The sequence below is a fragment of the Oryza brachyantha genome, chromosome 1, assembly GCF_000231095.2.
Source record: "Oryza brachyantha chromosome 1, ObraRS2, whole genome shotgun sequence".
Lineage (NCBI taxonomy): Eukaryota > Viridiplantae > Streptophyta > Magnoliopsida > Poales > Poaceae > Oryza > Oryza brachyantha.
The window spans coordinates 19117023-19137111 of NC_023163.2; the positions used below are offsets into that span (position 1 = coordinate 19117023).

Consider the following 20089-nt stretch of genomic DNA (forward strand, 5'->3'; position numbering starts at 1 on the left):
ATATTCTTAGCGATCTAAATAAGGCTGAAAAATAAAGTATGGGTGAAAAAAATCTTAAAATAAATTTTAAATTTAACTTTAAAATTTTAGCTTATAAGTATAAGTAGAAGTGAAAAGACACGGTTAAACTGTAACACTCCTTCCGTACAGTAGGTCTCCATTGTTTGTCTAGGCATCTAACTAAGGGCATGCACAGGCGCCGACGTGGCGAGGAGCCCCAGCCCACCACGTCGGCGCACCGGAGCTAGCTAGCCATGGATCGTACCCTTGCGAGGATTCTCACACTGCAGAGGGGACGACGTACTCGTTAGGATTGGCAGCTTTGGCAGGGAGAGTGGCAGGGAAAAGTAATACTAGTACCCGAGATCCATCGCCTCTGGCCCAAGCTCCGCTAGGACACGGCCACCTAGATCCATCGCTGCCGGCTACCAAGCTCCGTCAGGACACGGCCGCCGCCGGCCTCCGTCGCTCCCGACGTACCGCCGCTCGACATGCCGACCTCCGCTGCCGCTCGGACGTGGCCCCCGATGTGCCGCCGCCGACCTCCGTCGCCCCAACACGCCGCCGCCGGCGCCAACCTCCGCCGCTAGCTGCGCCCCCGCCCAGACGTTGCCACCGTCGGCGCCGCCCACCGCCACTACCCCGTCACCGGCGCCGTGCACTGCTGCTAGCCCCGCCGCCGTGAAGATTGGAGAGGGGAGAGAGAGGGCTGGGAAAGGGGAGAGAAAGAGGGGAAAGACCGAAAGAGAGGAGAGGGACAGTGGAGAGAAAGAGGGGAGGGAGAGGGGGAAATAAAATTAAAAAATATGTAATTTTTTTTTGTGGAACTCATTTGAAGCATCATGCACTATGTGAGAAGTATCTTATACGTAACTTCATTCTGCGTGGCATGCTCGAGCTACTCAACCAAGCACCTTGCACTGTGTATACCCTAAGCAAGTTTTTATTCTGTTCTTTTATGTCACTCTGATACTGTTAAGCCAAAACTTCCGAGTAGTTTTTAGAATTGATGCAGCATTCAACCATTAACTTTGAATATTTAAGCCACCAGCTTATAAACCATATAAGTCGAAAAGCTAACTTATATGTTTAAGCCTAAGTATAAGCCTAAAAAAAGGCCTTAACAGATGAAGTCGTTGATATTTTAATATATATTTGATCATTCATCTTATTTAAAAATTTTATGTAAATATATAAAAATATAAGTTATACTTACGATGCATTTATTAATAAATATAATTATAACAAAATAAATAATAATTATGCGAGTCTTAAAAATAAATGGTGAAACATGTTTTAAAAAATTAAAGACATCATCTATTAAAACACAATTCATATAGCATTACAGAAGGATCAGTAGTATACTGACACTTAAAATACACACATTTATTCTTAATCCTGTAAAACCCGGTACCTTAGTTCAGTCACATGATGAGCTATTATCAATCACATAAAGCTTTATAGCAACTAGCCAATTGTTGTGCGTAATTTTACGTGCAGCTAAATAAAAGTTTAAAATATATTTTACATATAACTTCTATTTAACATTTTACATCCGTACAGTTGTTTTTTTTTTGCAATATATATTTAGGTGAATACTGAATAGATACAATTTTGAATTTTCGCTCCACAGTCAATTCAAGTCAACCGATGTATGTAATTCTCTATTTCATATGTAAGATGTTATAGCTAAGTTTACATTCATATCGATATATATTGTTTATATATATATTCGTTGGTATTATTATAAATTTAGTTAATGCTATATAAATTTTAACTAATGAAACAGAGGAGCGGTATCCAAACAAGTTCCTAAAGTTTATAATTGACTTAAAATAGTCGTTGAACCTACCAAAAATGTCGCATGGATACGCCATATCGTGTATGCAATCAATATTTAAATATTCATTCTACCGTTACATAAAGCATAGAAAAAGAAGGAAAAAATTACGGGCCAACCGGACAATGTTTCTGCACTGAATCTAAACGAAATCTTGATATGCATGGGTAACCGTTGGATGGTACACGTGATCAATAATTTTTCCTTTCTTTTTCTACTATGCAATATATATATATATATATATAAGGATATAATTAACATTTACATTTTAGCATTGCATGCAAGAATGACGTGGCATGTCCTCGTGGTATTTTGGTGGGTGGTGTTTGTGCCCCCCCAACTTCATCCGTGTCGCATCGAATGTTTAATATTAATTAGAAGTATTAAATATAGACTATTAATAAACTAACCTTATACTCTGGACTATTTCGCGAGACAAATCTATTGAACCCAATTAATCCATGATTAGCAAATGTGAGGCTACAGTAAACATTTGCTAATCATGGATTAATTAGGCTTAACAAATTTGTCTAATGAAATAGCCTTTATTTATACAATTAGTTTTGTTATCGGTCTATATTTAATACTCCTAATTAACGTCCAAACATCTAATGTGACAAAGGACTAAAAAAAGTCTCTGGATGCAAACAACCATTAAGCCATGTGATAAACCTAGAGGAATTAGGCCGTGTTCATTTTGTGTGGGGTAAGTTAACTTATCTCGACACGGAAAAGATTAGTACATGATTAATTAATTATTAAAAAAATATAAAACATATTAATATAAATTTTTAAAACAACTTTTCTATAATATTTTTTTAAAAAAATACACCGTTTAACAATTTAGGAAGCGTGCACACAGAAAACGAGGGGTAAGTTAACTTATGGGGTGAAAGAACGCGGCCTTAGGCATTGAAGGAGATGATGTTAGTTATCCAGCACGGATATTACTATATTAATAGATTAGTACATGATTAATTAATTATTAATTATAGAAAAATAAATAGATTAATATAATTTTTAAAGTAACTTTCCTATAAATTTTTTTAGAAAAATACACTCTTTAGTAGGAAGTATGCCCGTGGAAAATAAGAGAATTTAGGGTAACTAAGGAGGAGCCGAACGCGGCCTATTTGAACAATATGAAATAGCATGCATTTAAGGAAAATGGTGCACGTAATAAAAACTTACAAACTCTACAAAACTGATATGGCAACTTGTGGTTGTATCTTGACTTTGAATAACGCGACCAAACCGATTGACTAGATCAAATGGACAAGCCATTAGTTTGTAAGAGTTAAGTAATAATATTTTTAGTAGGTATAGCATTACTTATATTTTAAAAGTAGAATTATAATTGATATACTGGTCATGGATTTTCTGGCTAGCCAGTCTAGGTTCGAAGTCTCACTTCTACCTATTTAATTAATATTAGGTCATTCCATAATATCTAAGTTTTTTATGTACAATAGTATTCCATGCATTCTCTCTGCCTCCACAAAGTATTAGTTCTAGCAAATCCTCCCACAAATTAGTATGACGGAGGAATGACTACAATGTCTTTCGTTAATACTTTATGATGACTCTCATTAATATTCTTGGTTGTAACCAAGTAAATGTGTGTGTTTTATCCATACCTAGAAATCAAATCTATTTACAGCAACTTTTGAACACTAGAAAAGTATGATCAAATAAGACCAAACAAACGTATGGCGAATGGTTTGGAAAATCAAAACCCAAGTACAATAACTCTATCGAACAACTTGACGAAACATTGTTATCGCCAGTCACATCGCTCCTGCACCGCTAGTCATACGGCCCAAACCTTGCCGGTCATAAAACATAATTTTTGAATGGAGGGAATGCAACTCATCTGTCCATCTATAGTATTACAATATATATAGATCCATCATAGTCGAACAATGCAAGTCTTTTCTCTCTTTTTTTTAATTTCTCTAACTAATGTGGGGATTTCCAGGTCTCCAGAGAGAGAGAGATCATGCTTTTTTTTTCAGCTATCTTTATAATATACTACACTCATTTTTTTACGTTTGACATTGTTTACTTTTGCAATTTAATTTAAGCATATGTTTTAACTCAAAAAAATTGTACAGATATAATTAAAGTACCAGTCATATTTAAGTGCCTTAAAGATAAAAGAATCACAAATTAACTAATAACTATATTTTTTAAAGAAAGATAAAATGTTTGATCAAACATAATCTTGGAGTCGGCGGAAATTAAATATTAAAAAATAGATTGAGTAGTTTGTTACCAAAGCAAAATATCTTGGAGTCACCGGATAAAACATGCATCCTCATGTTGCCAAGTCATGCAAAAATAGTAGAATCTCAAGCTGGAGGCACCACTTTTTCTCAAGAATGGAGCTCAAGTCAACAGAGAGGATTCCTATTTACCCTAATGCCCCAGGTCACAAACATATAGTCTGTACGGTGAGACTGGTATGTCATCCATCATATTAGGGGTACTTTGTATGTGTATTGTGAGACCCACATACTAACTATCATGTTAGGGGTAGTTTAGTCTGTGGATAATGAGGCCCGCATGTTAGCCATCATGTTAAGGGTAGTTATGTCAACTAAAAATGCCCTTGATTTGCACAACTCGAGTGCTCTCACCAACAGACAGTCACCACTATAGACAAGGGTTTCCATTTTTTTTCTAAATCTTGTCGATTTATTTGCAACCTTATCGTTTTGATTAAGAATAAACGAAACGATATATTGGCAATTAAAAAATTATGGATATAAATTTTAGATATGTGTTATTATGATTTGAAAATCAAATGTTGTAAAACAAAATATGATGAAAAGCCTCAAAATCAAAACTAAGTTAAGCTCAAAGATTTAAATTTTGGCATATGCTTATATGATATTGTCAAAATGATGAGGCCCTTGTTGTCCAGCTATCTGATATAGTCATATTCGTACAACTTTATATCTATAGAGCGAATACATAAAAACAAAGAAGAAATAAACGTGTACAAAATTTATTTGTTGTGTGAAGGTTTTTCCAAACGATGATGTGGCAATTATGTATGAATCTAATTTTTTCTATAACTTCCAATAATCAATTAATCAAATGGTTGAGAATTTTATTATTACAAATAATTAGTAAGTTTTTTTAGTGTACAACTTCAAAAACTTCCTTGAGTGTTATCAGCTAAAGTATATGGTGGGCCCACCCATTGGGCAGGATGGGTTGACCAGCCCAACAACGAGCCACGCCACTCCACGTCACCACACCTTCAGAACCCCCTCCTAATACTAGGATATCCACATTAGCCATCCACCATTCCATATGTAGCACATCAAATCAATGAATGAAGCACTGCAAACAAAGCAAATCTATTGTTGTTTCTTCACCTTCCAATTTTGTGACTACATTCTCCTTTGTCGTGAGCCCTCGATTATTCATTATCATAGCTAGTTGGTTGATGCTCATTCTCTTCATTGCGTCGGTGTGCCAGTCAGCATGTAGTGATGCCATGCGATGCATATATTTTCATCCACGTGGCCACACCTTTGCTGATCTTTCCTACGGCCTGCTATGTAATGCCTTAGCCAACAACCGACTACCACTAGGCTACTCTAGAATTATACTCTATTTCATATCTTGGATTTCTTTTAAGTTGTTGATTGTACTCCGACTTTTATGTGATTGCAATGTAACCATAAGTTACATATGCGCTATTTTCGGTTATCTTTATCAAGCATCTCCATTCAATCTTTATTTTAGAGCTGCATCTGGTACTAGCTTTAGTCTTATATGTATGGCCTAATCGATACATATTACTCCCTCTAGTCAAATTTATTTGACATTCCATTCAGTTCTCGTGCATAAGACACTTTGACTAGAAGAGTACAAGTAATAATTTTCTAACATATTATATGGAATACACAAATACGCACATATCACACTCGAACACCCCAAATATGCCCTCTTTAACAAAGGCTCAATAGATGAATGCCTACCAATAATTCTAAAAACTTTACAAAATTCCATCGAAAGTGTAATCATGTGAGCATAACTTTAGGTACTATTGTTAAGATATAAACCTCAACACAACGATGTGTCCACGTCACTTCTGGCTCCACCACCGTGTCTTAGTGTTTTCTTGTATTTTTCTCATATATTACTAAGGCAATTGCTGATATGCCTCTACAGTAGATATGCCACCAATTTTTCTTTTTCAATCAGTATAGTGCCATTAGTTTCATATAAAAGTCGTGAATATGTCATTATACCATTAGAATCAAATCAGTACTCTTGGACCATACATTTGAAAAAAATACTCCTTAAATAAAGTACCAACGAAAGGAGAAAAAATTGTTGTGGTGGACATCAGAATTCTCTGCCTGTCAGCTTTTGTATCATTTTCCATATGCACTATAGAGATTTTCTCAGTCTACTGCCACCAATGCCAATCTTATGCTGAGTCGCTAAGCCACCCCTCCTCACGAGCCAAGTACACCATAGTCCTCTTCTCATGAGATTTTTCGGTTTTTAGATATAACGTGACTCTTCGTCTTATTTAAAAAAATATGATTAATATTTTTTATTGTTGTTAGGTAATAAAGCATAAATAATATTTTAAATGTGACTTTTTCTAAATTTTTTATATTTTTTTAAAATAACATTGAATGGTAAGCCACTCCACACAAAATAAAAAAAAAACCTTTTTTTTGGTACGGAGCACTAGGATTCTAGTAGTGTACTAGTGGGTGGGCTCAGTGCTCAACTGCTCAGCGAGACTGTGGCCAACTGGCCACCAGTGAAGACGGCTCAACATTGCCGACACTGGAGGTAGAGACAAAACAGAGAAACGAGGCAAGGACGAAGACTGTGGCGTGTCTGTGGTTGATTGGACTAACTGCCAATGCCTATGTCAAAAGGCGATGTGGTAGTCAAGCCACCAGCAAAATCAACTTTTGCTACTTTAGGAAACGGAGGGGTAATTTGTCTGATACCGAGAAGAGTATTATTTACTCGATCACTCCGGATGTACGATACTTATCATTTAAGAACATGGTATTAAAAAGTAAATATTTTAAATATTATTTGTTAGTAAAGTTTAAAGAGTTTAATGATGGATCTGAATGGAATAGTATCGGGAGGAAAACTACTCATGCAGTAACGTAGAATGAAATATAATAAAATACTCCCTCCGGTTACTAATACTTGACGTTTTAACAGTCAAATGAACTAACTTTTGCTTAAGATTGTTTGTCCTAACATTAAATATTAAAGATCGGAGGGAGTACAGATTTATTTCAAGCTGTATGTGCAAATCAATGCACCTATTACGTAAACTAAGGGATTATCCCCACATAAAACTGCATGTAGCTAGATCTAATGAGTATAGTTTAAAACGAATTTAAATTTCATATGAAACTCTTAGTTGATCATTCTTATAGCATTAGGAACACGGTGAAAACCGTGATTATCGTTGTGAAAAATTGTTGAAAACTACGGTAATAGTGTAATAGTCGTACCCGTAGGGAGTGGTTTAGGAGATCTCCATGATAACTCAAAACCATGCAGGTTTGACCATCCGCTCAATTTAAAAAACTTACATGGTTTATTTTATTGTGACTCGATTTATTAATAATTTATATTGTATTTTACTTATAACTTATTTTGTTACATATTTTTATAATTTTTTAATAGGACGTATGGTCACCCTGTACCAAAAACTCAATAGCTTCCTCCATGTTTTTTTTCTGAATTATCTTTACATAGCAATAGCTTATAAAGAAAGAAGCTCAGAAGATTACCACACTTTAAAGAAAGACCCCAGCCGCCCAAGCGATTAAATCTAAGGCTTTGAAACGTCCATTGCTATGCTCCGTGTATTTTCCTAGCAAACTCACAGGGCATTTTCTTGACTGACTGAAGTGCTTTACACGGTGGACCAAACTGTTAGCTAGTCAGCACCCATTGATATCCTTCATATTTATTACAACTTACACAATAAACAACAATTACATACGGTGGTTAATTACATGACAGAGAAAGGGAGTGATCAGACACCAAACTTATTAGATCCGTCATAAAATAAACGAATTTCTGAGTTTTTTTATCGAACGTTGGACCATTCGTCTTATTTAAAAAAAATTATTAAACATTAAAAAAATAGTCATACTTAAATTACCATTCATATTTTATCATATAATAATAATAAAAATATTAATTATAAATTTTTTAAATAAGACGAAAAGTCAAAATTCCTATAAAAACTATTTTGGGACGGAGATGGTACATGTTAAGTACTACGCTCTTCCCTTTCTACGGAAAAAATTGTCTGGAGCAGAGCCCCAACCCTCACCACGTGAGACACCATCCTAGATGTGCAACATCTATAATCTCACCAATCTTGAAGCACCATAACGAGGAAGCACAATTTAGATTTTTTTTCTTTAGTGTATACTCTCCATATTTTCATATCGTATTTTTTTTCCCTAGCTGGATCACCGCGTGCGGCCGCCGCCGACCGAGCCGCTTCGCCCACAGCAGCACGCGGAAGGCCTTCCGCGCTCGCGGCGACGACGGCTACCTGGATGTATATGCGTACTCACAAGGCCGTAAGCTCTAAAGAAAAATGTATGTAGTTCAGGGTATGCATGTAAACTGGGTATGCATGTAGTTCAGGTAGCAGCCATTGTTGTGGGAGTTCATGGCGTGCGTGCTCTCCCACTGGTTGTTAGTGTTCATGATGTGTGAGTACGCATATACATCCAGGTAGCCGTCGTCGCCGCGAGCGCGGAAGGCCTTCCGCGTGCTGCTGTGGGCGAAGCGGCTCGGCCGGCGGCGGCCACGTGCGGTGATACAGGTAGGGCAGAAAAAAAATACGATATGAAAATACGGAGAGTATACACTAAAGAAAAAAAATCTAACTTGTGTTTTCTCGATATGGTGCTTCAAGATCGGTGAGACTATGAAGAGGGTTGGGGCTCTGCTCCAGACAATTTTTTTCGCCGTTCTTCAACCACTCCAAAAGCTCTCCTCCAACACTTGATTGATTAGGCCGAAACCTTGACCAACACCTCCCCTGCTACAATCGGCCAGCTACGCGGTTCCAGCGAAGGTCGCCATGGCGTCTCCGAATAGCGAAACTCTGGAACGGTACAAGAACGCCATCACGGCCGCCTCCTCCGTCGTGGGAGCGGCCATGCTGCTGCGCCGGTTCGTCGCCGACGTCCTCCCGGACACGGCCCTGGGCGCGCTGCTCCTCCTGCCGCCGGCCTCTGCCCGGCGCCACTCGGTGGTCATCGAGGAGTTCGACGGCGCCTTCTACAACCGCGTCTTCCTCGCGGCCAAGGCGTACGTGTCCACCCTCCTCGCCGCGGCGCCCGTGCCGCTGATGAAGGCCACCCTGCCGCGCGGCGCCGGCGCGGAGCAGATCACGCTCGCCATGCGACCCGGCACGGCGGTCGTCGACGTGTTCGACGGGGCGGAGCTGACGTGGCGACTGAGCAGCCACGGCGGCAGGCGCCGGGGCGGCGGGGACGACGCGCGGGAGGTCTTCAAGCTCAGCTTCGACGGGCGGCACAAGGACATGGTGCTCGGCGCCTACCTGCCGGCCGTCATGGCCCGCGTCGCGGCCATGTCCCAGGGGCACAGGCAGGCCAAGCTCTACAGCAACGAGTGGGGCAAGTGGCGGCCCGTGCGGCTCCGCAACGCCTCGACGTTCGCGACGCTGGCCATGGACGACGCGCTGCGGCAGGCGGTGGTGGCCGACCTGGACAGGTTCCTGGGCAGGAAGGAGTACTACGCGCGGACGGGGAGGGCGTGGAAGAGAGGGTACTTCATTCACGGGCCGCCCGGCACCGGCAAGTCCAGCCTCGTCGCCGCCATCTCCAACCACCTCCGCTTTGACGTCTACGACCTCGAGCTCGGCAGCGTCCGGTCCAACACCGAGCTGAGGAAGCTGCTGATCCGGATGAAGAACAGGTCCATCTTGCTGATCGAGGATGTCGACTGCGCCGCCGTGGCGGCTCCCTGGAGGGAAGCAGGCGGAGGCCCCGACTATGGCAGCACGTCCTCCATGAATCGTAAGGTCAGTAGTTACTGTATCAGTGCTTACTACCAACACACCTCATTAGCTCTGCAAAATTGTGATCCGCGACGAAACAGAGTTTTAATCAGCCAACGAATTAGTAAAGCAATTTTAATGTCTCGTCGAGAATAGTAAATTTCCCTTTCCATACCAGATTCAAAGCATAAATTCCTGACTCTGAACAAGGTCAAGGTTTTTGTTTGAACAAAACAGTCATAATTAAAAACTTCACTAAAAATTCATGACGGAGGCTTTTTCTAAATCTAGTGCGTGCACATGCACATGTAATTAACAAATCTTTCTTTAAAAAGCTAGTAATACACAATTTTATGCGCATGCTCAGAGTTATATGTTACAACTAGTTGCTTTACTATTTCACAACTTTAAGAGAGCACATAAACATTTTCGGTTTGGCTACAAGTACGTTGGCATATTGTGAGGTACAACAAGGACAGTCACATACAGCATGGATCGGCCATAACCCCCTCACTAATAAATGCACACGATGGGGGCCAATTGCACGACAAATTGTTCCTTAGAAAAACCGCAATTATGTGATACGCTCAATCCGTTCACAGTCTCAGCACCATTGGAAAGAAGAACAGATTTGCTTTAACTATTAAGAGACATCCTTAAAAAGTCGTTACGCACTGACAACCGGCTTTTCAATCTGAACCATGTAGCAAACTGCCAAACTGAACAGTTTGTAGCATGTTGTTTACGGAGTACTTTGAAAAATGTTAGCTTTATATTTTCGTTTTTGTTTATGGTTATAAGTTAAATTTTTAATTTAGAATAGATCTTAAAGTTTTTCATTGTAATTTATTTTATAGCCTTATTTTTTAAATCGCTAAGAACACATGTATCAAAGTTTTATTCATAAAATATTTTCTATCTGTAACACGTTCTTTGGTTTTTTTAATAATCCAAACCATCACCGCTGTGTGTTTTTGTGTTGCCATGTACCGCACGACACAACGTCGCTTACAGAACTGTGTGTGTTTGTGTTTGCCATGTACCCGCACGATCACGTACGCAGGTGACTCTGTCCGGGCTGCTCAACATGGTGGACGGCCTCTGGTCCAGCAGCGGCCACGAGCGCATCCTCATCTTCACCACGACCCACGTGGACCAGCTCGACCGCGCGCTGCTCCGGCCCGGCCGGATGGACATGCATGTGCACATGGGCTACCTCGGCTTCGGCGCCTTCAGGGAGCTCGTGGCCACCTACCACGGCGCCGCCGACGACGCCCACCCGCTCTTCCCGGAGATCGAGGCGCTGCTGCGGGAGGTGGAGGTGGCGCCGGCCGAGGTCGCGGAGAAGCTGCTGGTGACCGACGACGCCGGCGCCGCCATCGAGACGGTCGCGAAGCTTCTCAGGGACAGGAAGGCCGGGACCGAGGAGGACGGCGGCGGGTACGTCAGCCAGAAGCTTCACGCGGGCACGGGGCGTCGGCACCCTCGGCAGCCGTCTCGTCGACGAGGCGCCGCGGCTGCGACGAGGCGGGGGGTGTTCGGCGATGAAATCGGCATGGAGGTCTCGCGGGGACAGGGACGGCGCGGCGGGGGTGGAGTCGACGGCCGAGGACGAGGACGGCGATAGGAATAAACACAAACTGCAACTCGCCATGTTTAATTGTGACGCTTCCTGTAGTTTTGCTTTGGCCTCTCTCACGTGTGCGAGAGAGGTTGACAAACAGGTAATGTGCACGCCACTTCATTTCAGCATATGCCTTTGGCAATTGGCACATGCATTGGAACATTCCTAATCCATAACATTAGATATGGTTTCTATAAACTTTTATTATTAAGAAACTGTACTAGACACTGCTCTTTCAATACAAACATCACTATTCCATATTTAAATTTAATATTACTTTATCTCACATGATATCTTGGATGTTGCGTAGAAACCATGTCTCATGCAAGACATGGTTTCATTATCTTTCCTTATTTATTCACTTGTCACATCATTTTACACTATGTAACAACTTATTTAATGCTATAGACATCATTCTAGTCATTGGGTTAGGATTACCTTTAGTGGCCTAGTGCATTACGATCCAGAGCGGGACAGGTAAATAAAAAACGAAAAAGAACACAGGCTGCCCCAGACCCCAGTCCAGCCGGGCGAGAGTACATGGCCAGCCCATCCAACCTGGCACGGGCTGTCCAGGCCAGGCCAGGCCGGCTCGGCGAGGTCAGCGCGTCGCCCCTCGAAAAGCTTTTCCTTTGGGGCTCCGCGCGAACGCTCCTGCCCACCGCGGCCGTGACGCGACGCCTCGGTGGTTCTTCTTCCCTACTTCTGCCGCGTGGAGCGGCGGCACGGGTCAGGGCGCGGACGGCGACATCGCTCACGGTCTCTCAGCCGCATGCACGCAGGCCGTGGCCCGCGCCCAGCAGCTAGAGCCGAGAGCCAGCTATGTGCACAGGCGCACAACGCAGGGCGCAGGCTCTAGAACCTGCAAGATTCTCTGGCACCGCACGCAGCTTCGGCGGCACGTCGATCTGCGGCTGATGCGGCCCCGCCACCAACAACCCGTTTATGCCCATACATCACCCAGTACACTCTTTCGAGTTTTGTCCATGAAATTCCCTTTTCTTTTAATCCTTTTTCGTGGACGTGTTCTGAATATCTGAAAATTGTGGCGCCGGTTGAAAGGCGTGGTCATTTGCGTGCACTTACGGTCGAGCTTGGTGCATCACTTCTTTTTTCTTGTCGAGATAAAAACGAGAGAATCGGGTTCGGGTAATTTTTAGGGCTGGTGAGACACGCTTGCAGTCCCCTGCTCCCACTGCTTGCCACGTGTCTGCATGACACAGCAGTTTTCCTCAGAAGGAAACGCTTACATCACTGTCTGTGTATTGCAGCATCAAATTTTACTTCGACCGGCCCGACAAAAATCCCCTCTCCTTTCGACGGAAGCAAGCGCCGAAAGGGGCATGTCGCGATACGACGCCGGAAGGACGCCGAGGCGAGGAGGAGACGGGAGATCTCGCCATGTTTTGCCCACCCACGCACACGCGTCCCGCGTTGCCACGCACTAGAGAGTAGAGGCCGCCTATTTAGGCCCCACCACCACCCAAGTCCCAACGCTCCTCTCCGCGGCCACCACCACCGCCTCCCCGCGCCGTTGCGAGTTGCGACCCACCCGAACCGATTCGAATATCCCCCCGCCGCCCGGCGCCGCGCGCTCGCCCCCCACCCCCGCAATGCGGCACGCCTCCAGCGCCGAGGAGGTCGGCGCGCTCCTAGAGCGGAGCGACTCCGCCGGCCGCCGCCGCCGCTCGTCGCCGGTGCAGTCCGCGTCCCCGCGGCCCGCCGGCTGCTGCAGCGGCGGTGGCGGCGGCGGCGGCCCGAGGCGACAGTCCTCGTTCCGCGACGATGTCGGGCACGCCGCCTCCGAGACGTACCTCGTCACGCGCCTCACCTTCACCCTCCTGCAGTACCTCGGGTAATTCGCTGTTTTCTTCTTCTTCTTCTTCTTCTTCTTCCTCTTCTTCTTGTTAGCCCTTGCGTTGCGTTGCGTACGTTGCGCGAATCGATTATGGATTTACTAGTTCACGAGGCAAGCGCGGACGCCGGGATGCGATACATGAGGCGCCGATGATTGTTTCCGTGCTGCTTCTGATGGAGAAGCATCTGTTTCCTTGAGTTCCGTGTAATTGGTGGCTGCGAACGCAGCTTTCATGGAGAAACGGACGATAAACTACTCGGCAGTGCTTTACTGGGCTCAGGCTGCTGATGCAATTGCGTGTGGAATTTTGTGGACAGGTGAGGGTTGATACTTGAGACGTACCGGGAAGCTACGGGACCACACGAGTGTTTTATCGTTTAGAGGTTTCCCTGGCGTGTAGACTTTGTTGTTGCTAAAACATGTTTTTTGTTTTTTAGTTAGTATATTGAAATATTGGTGTACATGCAGTGATGCAGATGCAGTCATTCTGTATTAGTGAACTGTACTGCTGTCCGGTAGTCACATGGTCCACTTACGTGCATATCATGCTCTTGCTTTGGACAGACTAATCAGTTAACTGACCGCTATTTATCTATTATACAAATAGAACCACGGGACAGTGTGGCAGCATGATGTACGGTTGCTTCTGTTTTACACTTTTACCTGGCTTATTAGTTTTGTTGATGTAGTCATTTCTTGTTGCCTCAGAAACTTTGTTCTACATCTTGTTTACAATTGAATAGCTCCTGCAGTTTAAGATTATTTGTAAGACATACATATACCGATAGAGGCTCTCATAAGCATCTGTATTGAAGTATAAATATGTTTTCAGATACCTGTAACAGTACAGAGCTAAGTTCACAATCATTTATTAGTATAATAATCTCCAATATTGAAAATTTTGAGCACTATATTCAGGCCTGCTGACCTTACATTGTGAAGTGCCAGGATTTAATTCCAACTTTCACTCATTGTAGTAAAAGATTCTATCCAGCTAGGTTCGTGACAATTTTTGTCGTTTTCGCCAAAAATTCTTGATGGTTGTAATTGTTTTGGTTTTTTCATGTACTCCTTATCATCTTAATTTTGTGCAGGTTAGGTTACCAGTGGATGTCGCAGCTACTTGCCCTAACAATATATGCAATTTTACTTATGCCAGGTTTTTTACAAGGTATGGTGAAGACTGTAGTTCTTTCAAGTTTCAACTCTGTTGTGCTACTCTGCTGTTTTGTGCATGAAGAAGAGTATGATGCCTTACAGTTACAGGGTTTTATGTCTTGGAATGCAAAAAAAAAAAAAAAAAAAAAAAAAGAGCTATGGTGATGATATGTGTGGGAAAAGGGGAGGGGGGTGGGGCATAGTTCGAAAATTTCAGAACTTCGTTTGAAAATTAAACATCTTCCCTCTGTTTGAGCAGATCAAAATTTCAGAACTTCGTTTGAGAATTAAACATCTTCCCTCTGTTTGAGCAGATCAAAATTTCAAAACGCAATTTCAGAAAAGAATATTGTAAGTCTGATGTTTCTGTCATAGTTACCTTTCAACGTTCTAAGAATAGTATTTTCTTGTTCCACAGTTGGATATTACTATTTCTTCTCAAGTCAGGTTCGTAGAAGTATAGTATATGGAGAACAACCCAGAAACAGGTAGCCTCAATCAAAAAAGTAAAACATTGTTTCCTGTATGTTACTGAAATTGATAAATATCACATTGAACAGGCTAGATTTGTATATACCCAAAGATATCAGCAGACCCTGCCCAGTGGTGGCCTTCGTAACTGGTGGGGCTTGGATTATTGGGTAAGTGTTAAGTTTGCAACAAGGCACCAGAGTAATCATTGGCTCTTCTTTTGTTGATGACTGCTCGAAAATTTTTAGTTACAAGGCATGGGGTGCCCTTCTTGGAAGGCGGTTGGCTGAGAGAGGAATCATAGTTGCTTGCATTGATTACAGGTGCTGATGACTCCACTTAATCCATACTATACCATTTTATTACTAATGAGGAATTCAACTGTTGGCAATCCTTTTCGTTTAACTCAATTTTATACATTTACTTCAGAAATTTCCCTCAAGGAACAATAGGTGACATGGTTAGCGATGCTTCCCAGGGGATTTCTTATGTGTGCAACAACATTGCTAGCTATGGAGGTGATCCTAATCGGTAAGATGACAGCTACTCCCTCCATCCCAAAATATATAAGCACTTTAGCTTTTTATGAAGACATTAAGAATGAAGGGAAAAGACTATGATCTTCCTCATTAAATGAGGGTGGTTTAAGAGTAGGATGTGGTTAGTGGTAAGATTTCTCTAGAAATATCTATGTTTTGGGACAAGAAGATTAGAAGTAACTATCTTCTGGTCAGAGTGAGTATTTCTATTTTTGTTAAGGTTAATATGAAAGATTCACACATAACTGTTACTAAAAATTTTCAAGTCAACTTTGCATGTGAACTTTGATATTTACATATCACTCTCTATTGTATAGCCTCTTTGAAACTCCTACAATTATTGTTAGCAAAAGAAAGCTGATTCATGTCATTGGTTTGCTAGTCTTACTTAAACCCCTTGTGCTAGATATCATTGCAAATATTATATATTCATGTTAATTTTTTTCAGGAACACATTTTTGTATAGATTTAAATTTATGCCATATATTGATATCATTCTGTTTGTTATCTGTCCTTACTCCTGTTCAATTCATTAGTCCTTCATAAGACAACTCTCTCCAGAATAACTTTTTTCTATATAAACAGCAAATTCTAGTTCCTTCATGACACATACTTACTGGATTTATGATAAACCTGTAGGATCTACTTGATGGGTCAGTCAGCAGGAGCACATATTTCTGCATGTGCCCTCATGGACCAGGCAGTGAAAGAATCTAGTGGGCAGTCCATTTCTTGGAGTGTTACACAAATCAAAACATATTTTGGTTTATCTGGAGGGTGAGCATGTATAGTTGGCTTTTATTAGCTAGTTTGTTGCATGAATATTTCAATTACTGAAAAAGTCAATGCACATTCTATTTTTCTCCGCATACTGACGTTTTCTCTGGAAGATATTTGTCCTCAGCATATTTGATCAAATATTTGGAAGCACGTTTTCTTCAAGTCTTCAAAAAAGTAACTGCATTTATTTGTTTTGCCATGTGAACCATTGGGAGTGCTTCCAAATGAGAACTCATCTTAAATAGGAAAATGAAACAAATAATCTTCATCGTTGCACTTCATCTGGATGAGCCGGAGTTGTTACTAACATCCCCCCAAGTTATGCTTTGTTCCATTCTCTTCATCTGCTAGAGCTTCCATGTGTGCCAGTATGAAATTGGTCTAACCAAACTGCTTCACCCAGTTTCAATTTGACATCCAAGATCTGTAAATAAAACTATCAATGATGCATTATGCCTATTTATGATTTATCATCTCTTGCCTCCTTTTACCCTGATTATAGTTGACCATCAATGCAGTGAAATTAGACAAATACTTATAATCTTTAAATGGAATAAATCTTTTCTCCCAGTCAAAGAAAAAAGTTTCTCAATGTGTTATTTAGTTTGATAGACTCTGTGCTTAAACAGTTATCTTCTGAAGATGAATTAATATTGTTATTATTGCCATCATATTACAAATAAACACTGGTTGTCCAATATTCAATTGTTTTCTTTCTTGTTTTGGATTATTTTGATACAAACCAAGCATACATAAGAAATACTGAGAATAATAGTGATTTTTTTTTTGCAGATACAACATCCATCGCTTGGTTGACCACTTCCACGAGCGTGGTCTTAATCGTTCAATATTTCTCAGGTAGTAATATGTCTTGCTTGGAAGATCTGTTTGTTTTAACATAAGTTTGATACAATAGTTAAGGGAAATTTTCGAACTACTGTTTCAGCATAATGGAAGGGGAGGAATCATTGTCGCGTTATTCTCCTGAAATTGTTGTCAAGCAGTCAAGTTCCCAGATAATAGCTCTTCTGCCGCTTATTGTTCTTATGCATGGAACTGAAGATTATTCAATACCATCATCTGCCAGGTTTGTTCATATGCCTTCTGCAGATGTCCATTTAAGATGATGTAAGACAAACTCAAACCAATATACACTTCTCCACCCACACCTATCTACCCTCCAATTTTTTTGTCATGGCATGGCAGTTGTTACTAAAGGAAATTTTATTTACTGCTTTAGGCTGTGTTCGGCAGAGATATTGGTGGTGGTGGGGTGGGTGGGTGTGTTGGGGGGGGGGGGGGATTGATATTATAGTTAGCACGGAAAACGGGATATGTCATTAGCAGATGGTTAATTATTTATTAGGCCAATTTTACCATCCTTGATAATGTACCACATTAACACTTTTTCAAGGACCATAAAATCTCTAATTGTTAACTATTATAAATTAATAAAATGGATTTCTTTGATTTTACTACTTCTGTCCCAAAATAAGATCATTTTGCCATTCTAGTTTGTTCCAAAATAAGTTCATTTCTGAGTAATCGTTGCATTGGTGTTTATGAAAGTAAGAAATAAATACATTAGGAATAGATAAGTAGGAGATGATTGTATTGGGATTTGATAAAGTGATGTGCATTTTAGCTTTTGTTTTAGTATATGTGAGCGAAAAATGAAGTTGTCTTGGGATGGAGGGAGTATATAGGAAATTTTTACACGAAATGCACCATTTAGTAGTTCAGAAGCATGCTAACGGAAAACAAGAAACTAGCTCTAGCCATCATCCCTACCGAACTCACCCTTAGTCCAGTTCATGAGAACAATATCTGTCTTCTCATATTCTCATATTCAACACTCGTGCAAAATAGTTCTTAGCTAACCTGTTGTAACAAATATTACTGTATTGTGCTACTTATTTTCCTATTACAAACATGCTTTTCATCCATACGGGTTCTTAAGGTCATGTACTGTTCTGTTTATTGGATGGATCATTTGTTGATTGATCCCTTGATGAACTATCATAATGTTTCCCAAATTCATGATATCAGTTACTCTATTTATTTGTATGCAGTCAAACTTTTGCTGATGTCCTTCAACAAGTTGGTGCTCAAGCCAAGTTACTGTTGTACGAAGGCAAAACACATACAGATATATTTTTACAGGTAATATATGTCAAATGTCTATAATAATTTATTTTTCTTGTCTCAAGTTCTATTTATATCTAGCAGCACTTACATGTGTAAAGTTGAATTCAATACATGTTTTTTTTATGGCAAGGGTCATGATATGTCTTACCATATGTCACGGATTTCTGACTTGTAACTGAATTAAGCTAAGTAGTGTTTAGTTTTGTCATGACATTACCACTAAGAGATTTTAAAGTACTACTTGTGAAAGAATGTTATTAAAAAGAATGAGGGAAATTTTGATGAAGTTTCTGGTTTCTAGTCCATTTCTGAGTCCTGACTAATTTGAACTAGAGTGTTGGTGTAAATACCCCTGCTAACCTGGACTATCACACACTGACGATGAACTAGTATTGACCAATCATAAATAATTTGGAATCTGGTTTGAAGTAGATGTTAGTAAGACTTTTGCAAAGATATACCTATTATAGTTATTACATTGTTGTGTTCTATTTTTATTATATATTAAAAGCAAGTTCTTATCATGTTTTGTCTTAAACTTCCTTTAGTTAGCGTGCACAGAAAAACCCTGTCGTTTGAAAATCTCTAGAATTTTTTCTGTTATGGAATATCATCTAATTATGGGTTCTCATAGTTGTTCAATTAAACTTTAGTTATAACTTTTTTCTTTGCATCTTTTCATAGGATCCTCTTCGTGGTGGAAGAGATCCATTGGTTGAAGATGTATTGTCTGTTATTTATGTTGATGATGAAATTACACAAGAAAAGATTTCTGTGACACCTGCTCCAAGACGCCTGGTGTTTGAGTGGCAATTACAGCTGGCCCGTCGAATTAGTCCATTCTAGTAGGTAATCACTATTATAAATCTTAAGACTTTGTTTTAATCTCTTACCCTATTGGAATATTTTCTTGTAGTTATGATTTACATATGGTTCTAATGAAACCACAAGGTATAAGTGGCGCTTAAGTTTGAAATATCAGTATTTTGTTGTTGCTTAGTTGTAGATCTTCTGTTAAGGGACTCTGATAAGATATTTTTTGGAAAAACAGAGTACTCTCAATGACTATAGAACATTACTTATCAAAACAGAAACTGAACATGCATGCGTAGCAGATCACCTGCACAGATGGTACAAGAAATCAAGGAGGAAATAGCAAATTGGCGTTTTGCTGGGGTGCTACATGCCTACATGGATGCCGTGAGTAGTCCGCATGTGGTAATCTAGTGGACGCCCCCTCCCCCTCTAGGTTAGGAGTACAATCATGACAGCCTTTTGTCATGAGCCTGTAATCTGCCTGTAACCTCTGTAATCTCTGTAAATTCTAAAGCTTAATGAAATTTGGTTGGTCTCCTTTCCGGCCAACCCGGCAAAAACATGCATGCGTGGTTGAAATCTGAAAACAGCCCTGTGAGATTATGGCTATTTGGTTTGAGGAATCAAACCATCTAGGATAGGTTATTTATCATAGGATCGTCCCAACAATTTTGGTGGAATTACTCTACTCATTCTTTTCCCATGTAATATGTACTTTTGGGGGATAGTTTGATGATGGACAAAACCATTTCATTTCTTAAACCAAGCAACCCTTATTAGGATCAAGTGGTCAATTGAT

At 40.8% G+C, this 20089-nt stretch overlaps 2 protein-coding genes across 3 annotated transcripts; both read left to right on the forward strand.

The window, feature by feature from the left end:
- The first annotated feature begins 8494 nt into the window (after positions 1-8494).
- On the forward strand, positions 8495-11774 carry LOC102702419 (AAA-ATPase At3g50940-like). 2 transcript variants are annotated; one of them, XM_040521028.1, is made up of 3 exons: positions 8495-8693; positions 8787-9920; positions 10960-11774. In XM_040521028.1, the coding sequence occupies exons 2-3, from the start codon at positions 8955-8957 to the stop codon at positions 11521-11523; spliced, it is 1530 nt and encodes a 509-aa protein (XP_040376962.1). In that variant the 5' UTR covers positions 8495-8693; positions 8787-8954; the 3' UTR covers positions 11524-11774. The 2 variants fall into 2 exon arrangements, with proteins under 2 accessions (XP_040376962.1, XP_040376965.1); XM_040521031.1 differs by lacking the exon at positions 8495-8693 and having other exon boundaries at positions 8771-9920.
- Positions 11775-13023: 1249 nt separating this feature from the next.
- On the forward strand, positions 13024-19843 carry LOC102702698 (probable isoprenylcysteine alpha-carbonyl methylesterase ICMEL2). The gene is made up of 12 exons (XM_015833902.2): positions 13024-13375; positions 14473-14549; positions 14955-15024; positions 15097-15177; positions 15256-15330; positions 15437-15538; positions 16186-16323; positions 17119-17184; positions 17273-17413; positions 18399-18489; positions 19159-19323; positions 19526-19843. The coding sequence occupies exons 1-11, from the start codon at positions 13134-13136 to the stop codon at positions 19318-19320; spliced, it is 1245 nt and encodes a 414-aa protein (XP_015689388.2). The 5' UTR covers positions 13024-13133; the 3' UTR covers positions 19321-19323; positions 19526-19843.
- The last annotated feature ends 246 nt before the right edge of the window (positions 19844-20089 follow it).

Coding starts and splice junctions, on each gene's coding strand:
- LOC102702419 (XM_040521028.1), top strand. CDS start 8,955: ATGGCGTCTCCGAATAGCGAAACTCTGGAACGGTACAAGAACGCCATC. Junction 9,921..10,959: donor CGTCCTCCATGAATCGTAAG/GTCAGTAGTTAC, acceptor TCACGTACGCAG/GTGACTCTGTCCGGGCTGCT.
- LOC102702698 (XM_015833902.2), top strand. CDS start 13,134: ATGCGGCACGCCTCCAGCGCCGAGGAGGTCGGCGCGCTCCTAGAGCGG. Junction 14,550..14,954: donor TATGCCAGGTTTTTTACAAG/GTATGGTGAAGA, acceptor CTTGTTCCACAG/TTGGATATTACTATTTCTTC. Junction 16,324..17,118: donor TATTTTGGTTTATCTGGAGG/GTGAGCATGTAT, acceptor TTTTTTTTGCAG/ATACAACATCCATCGCTTGG.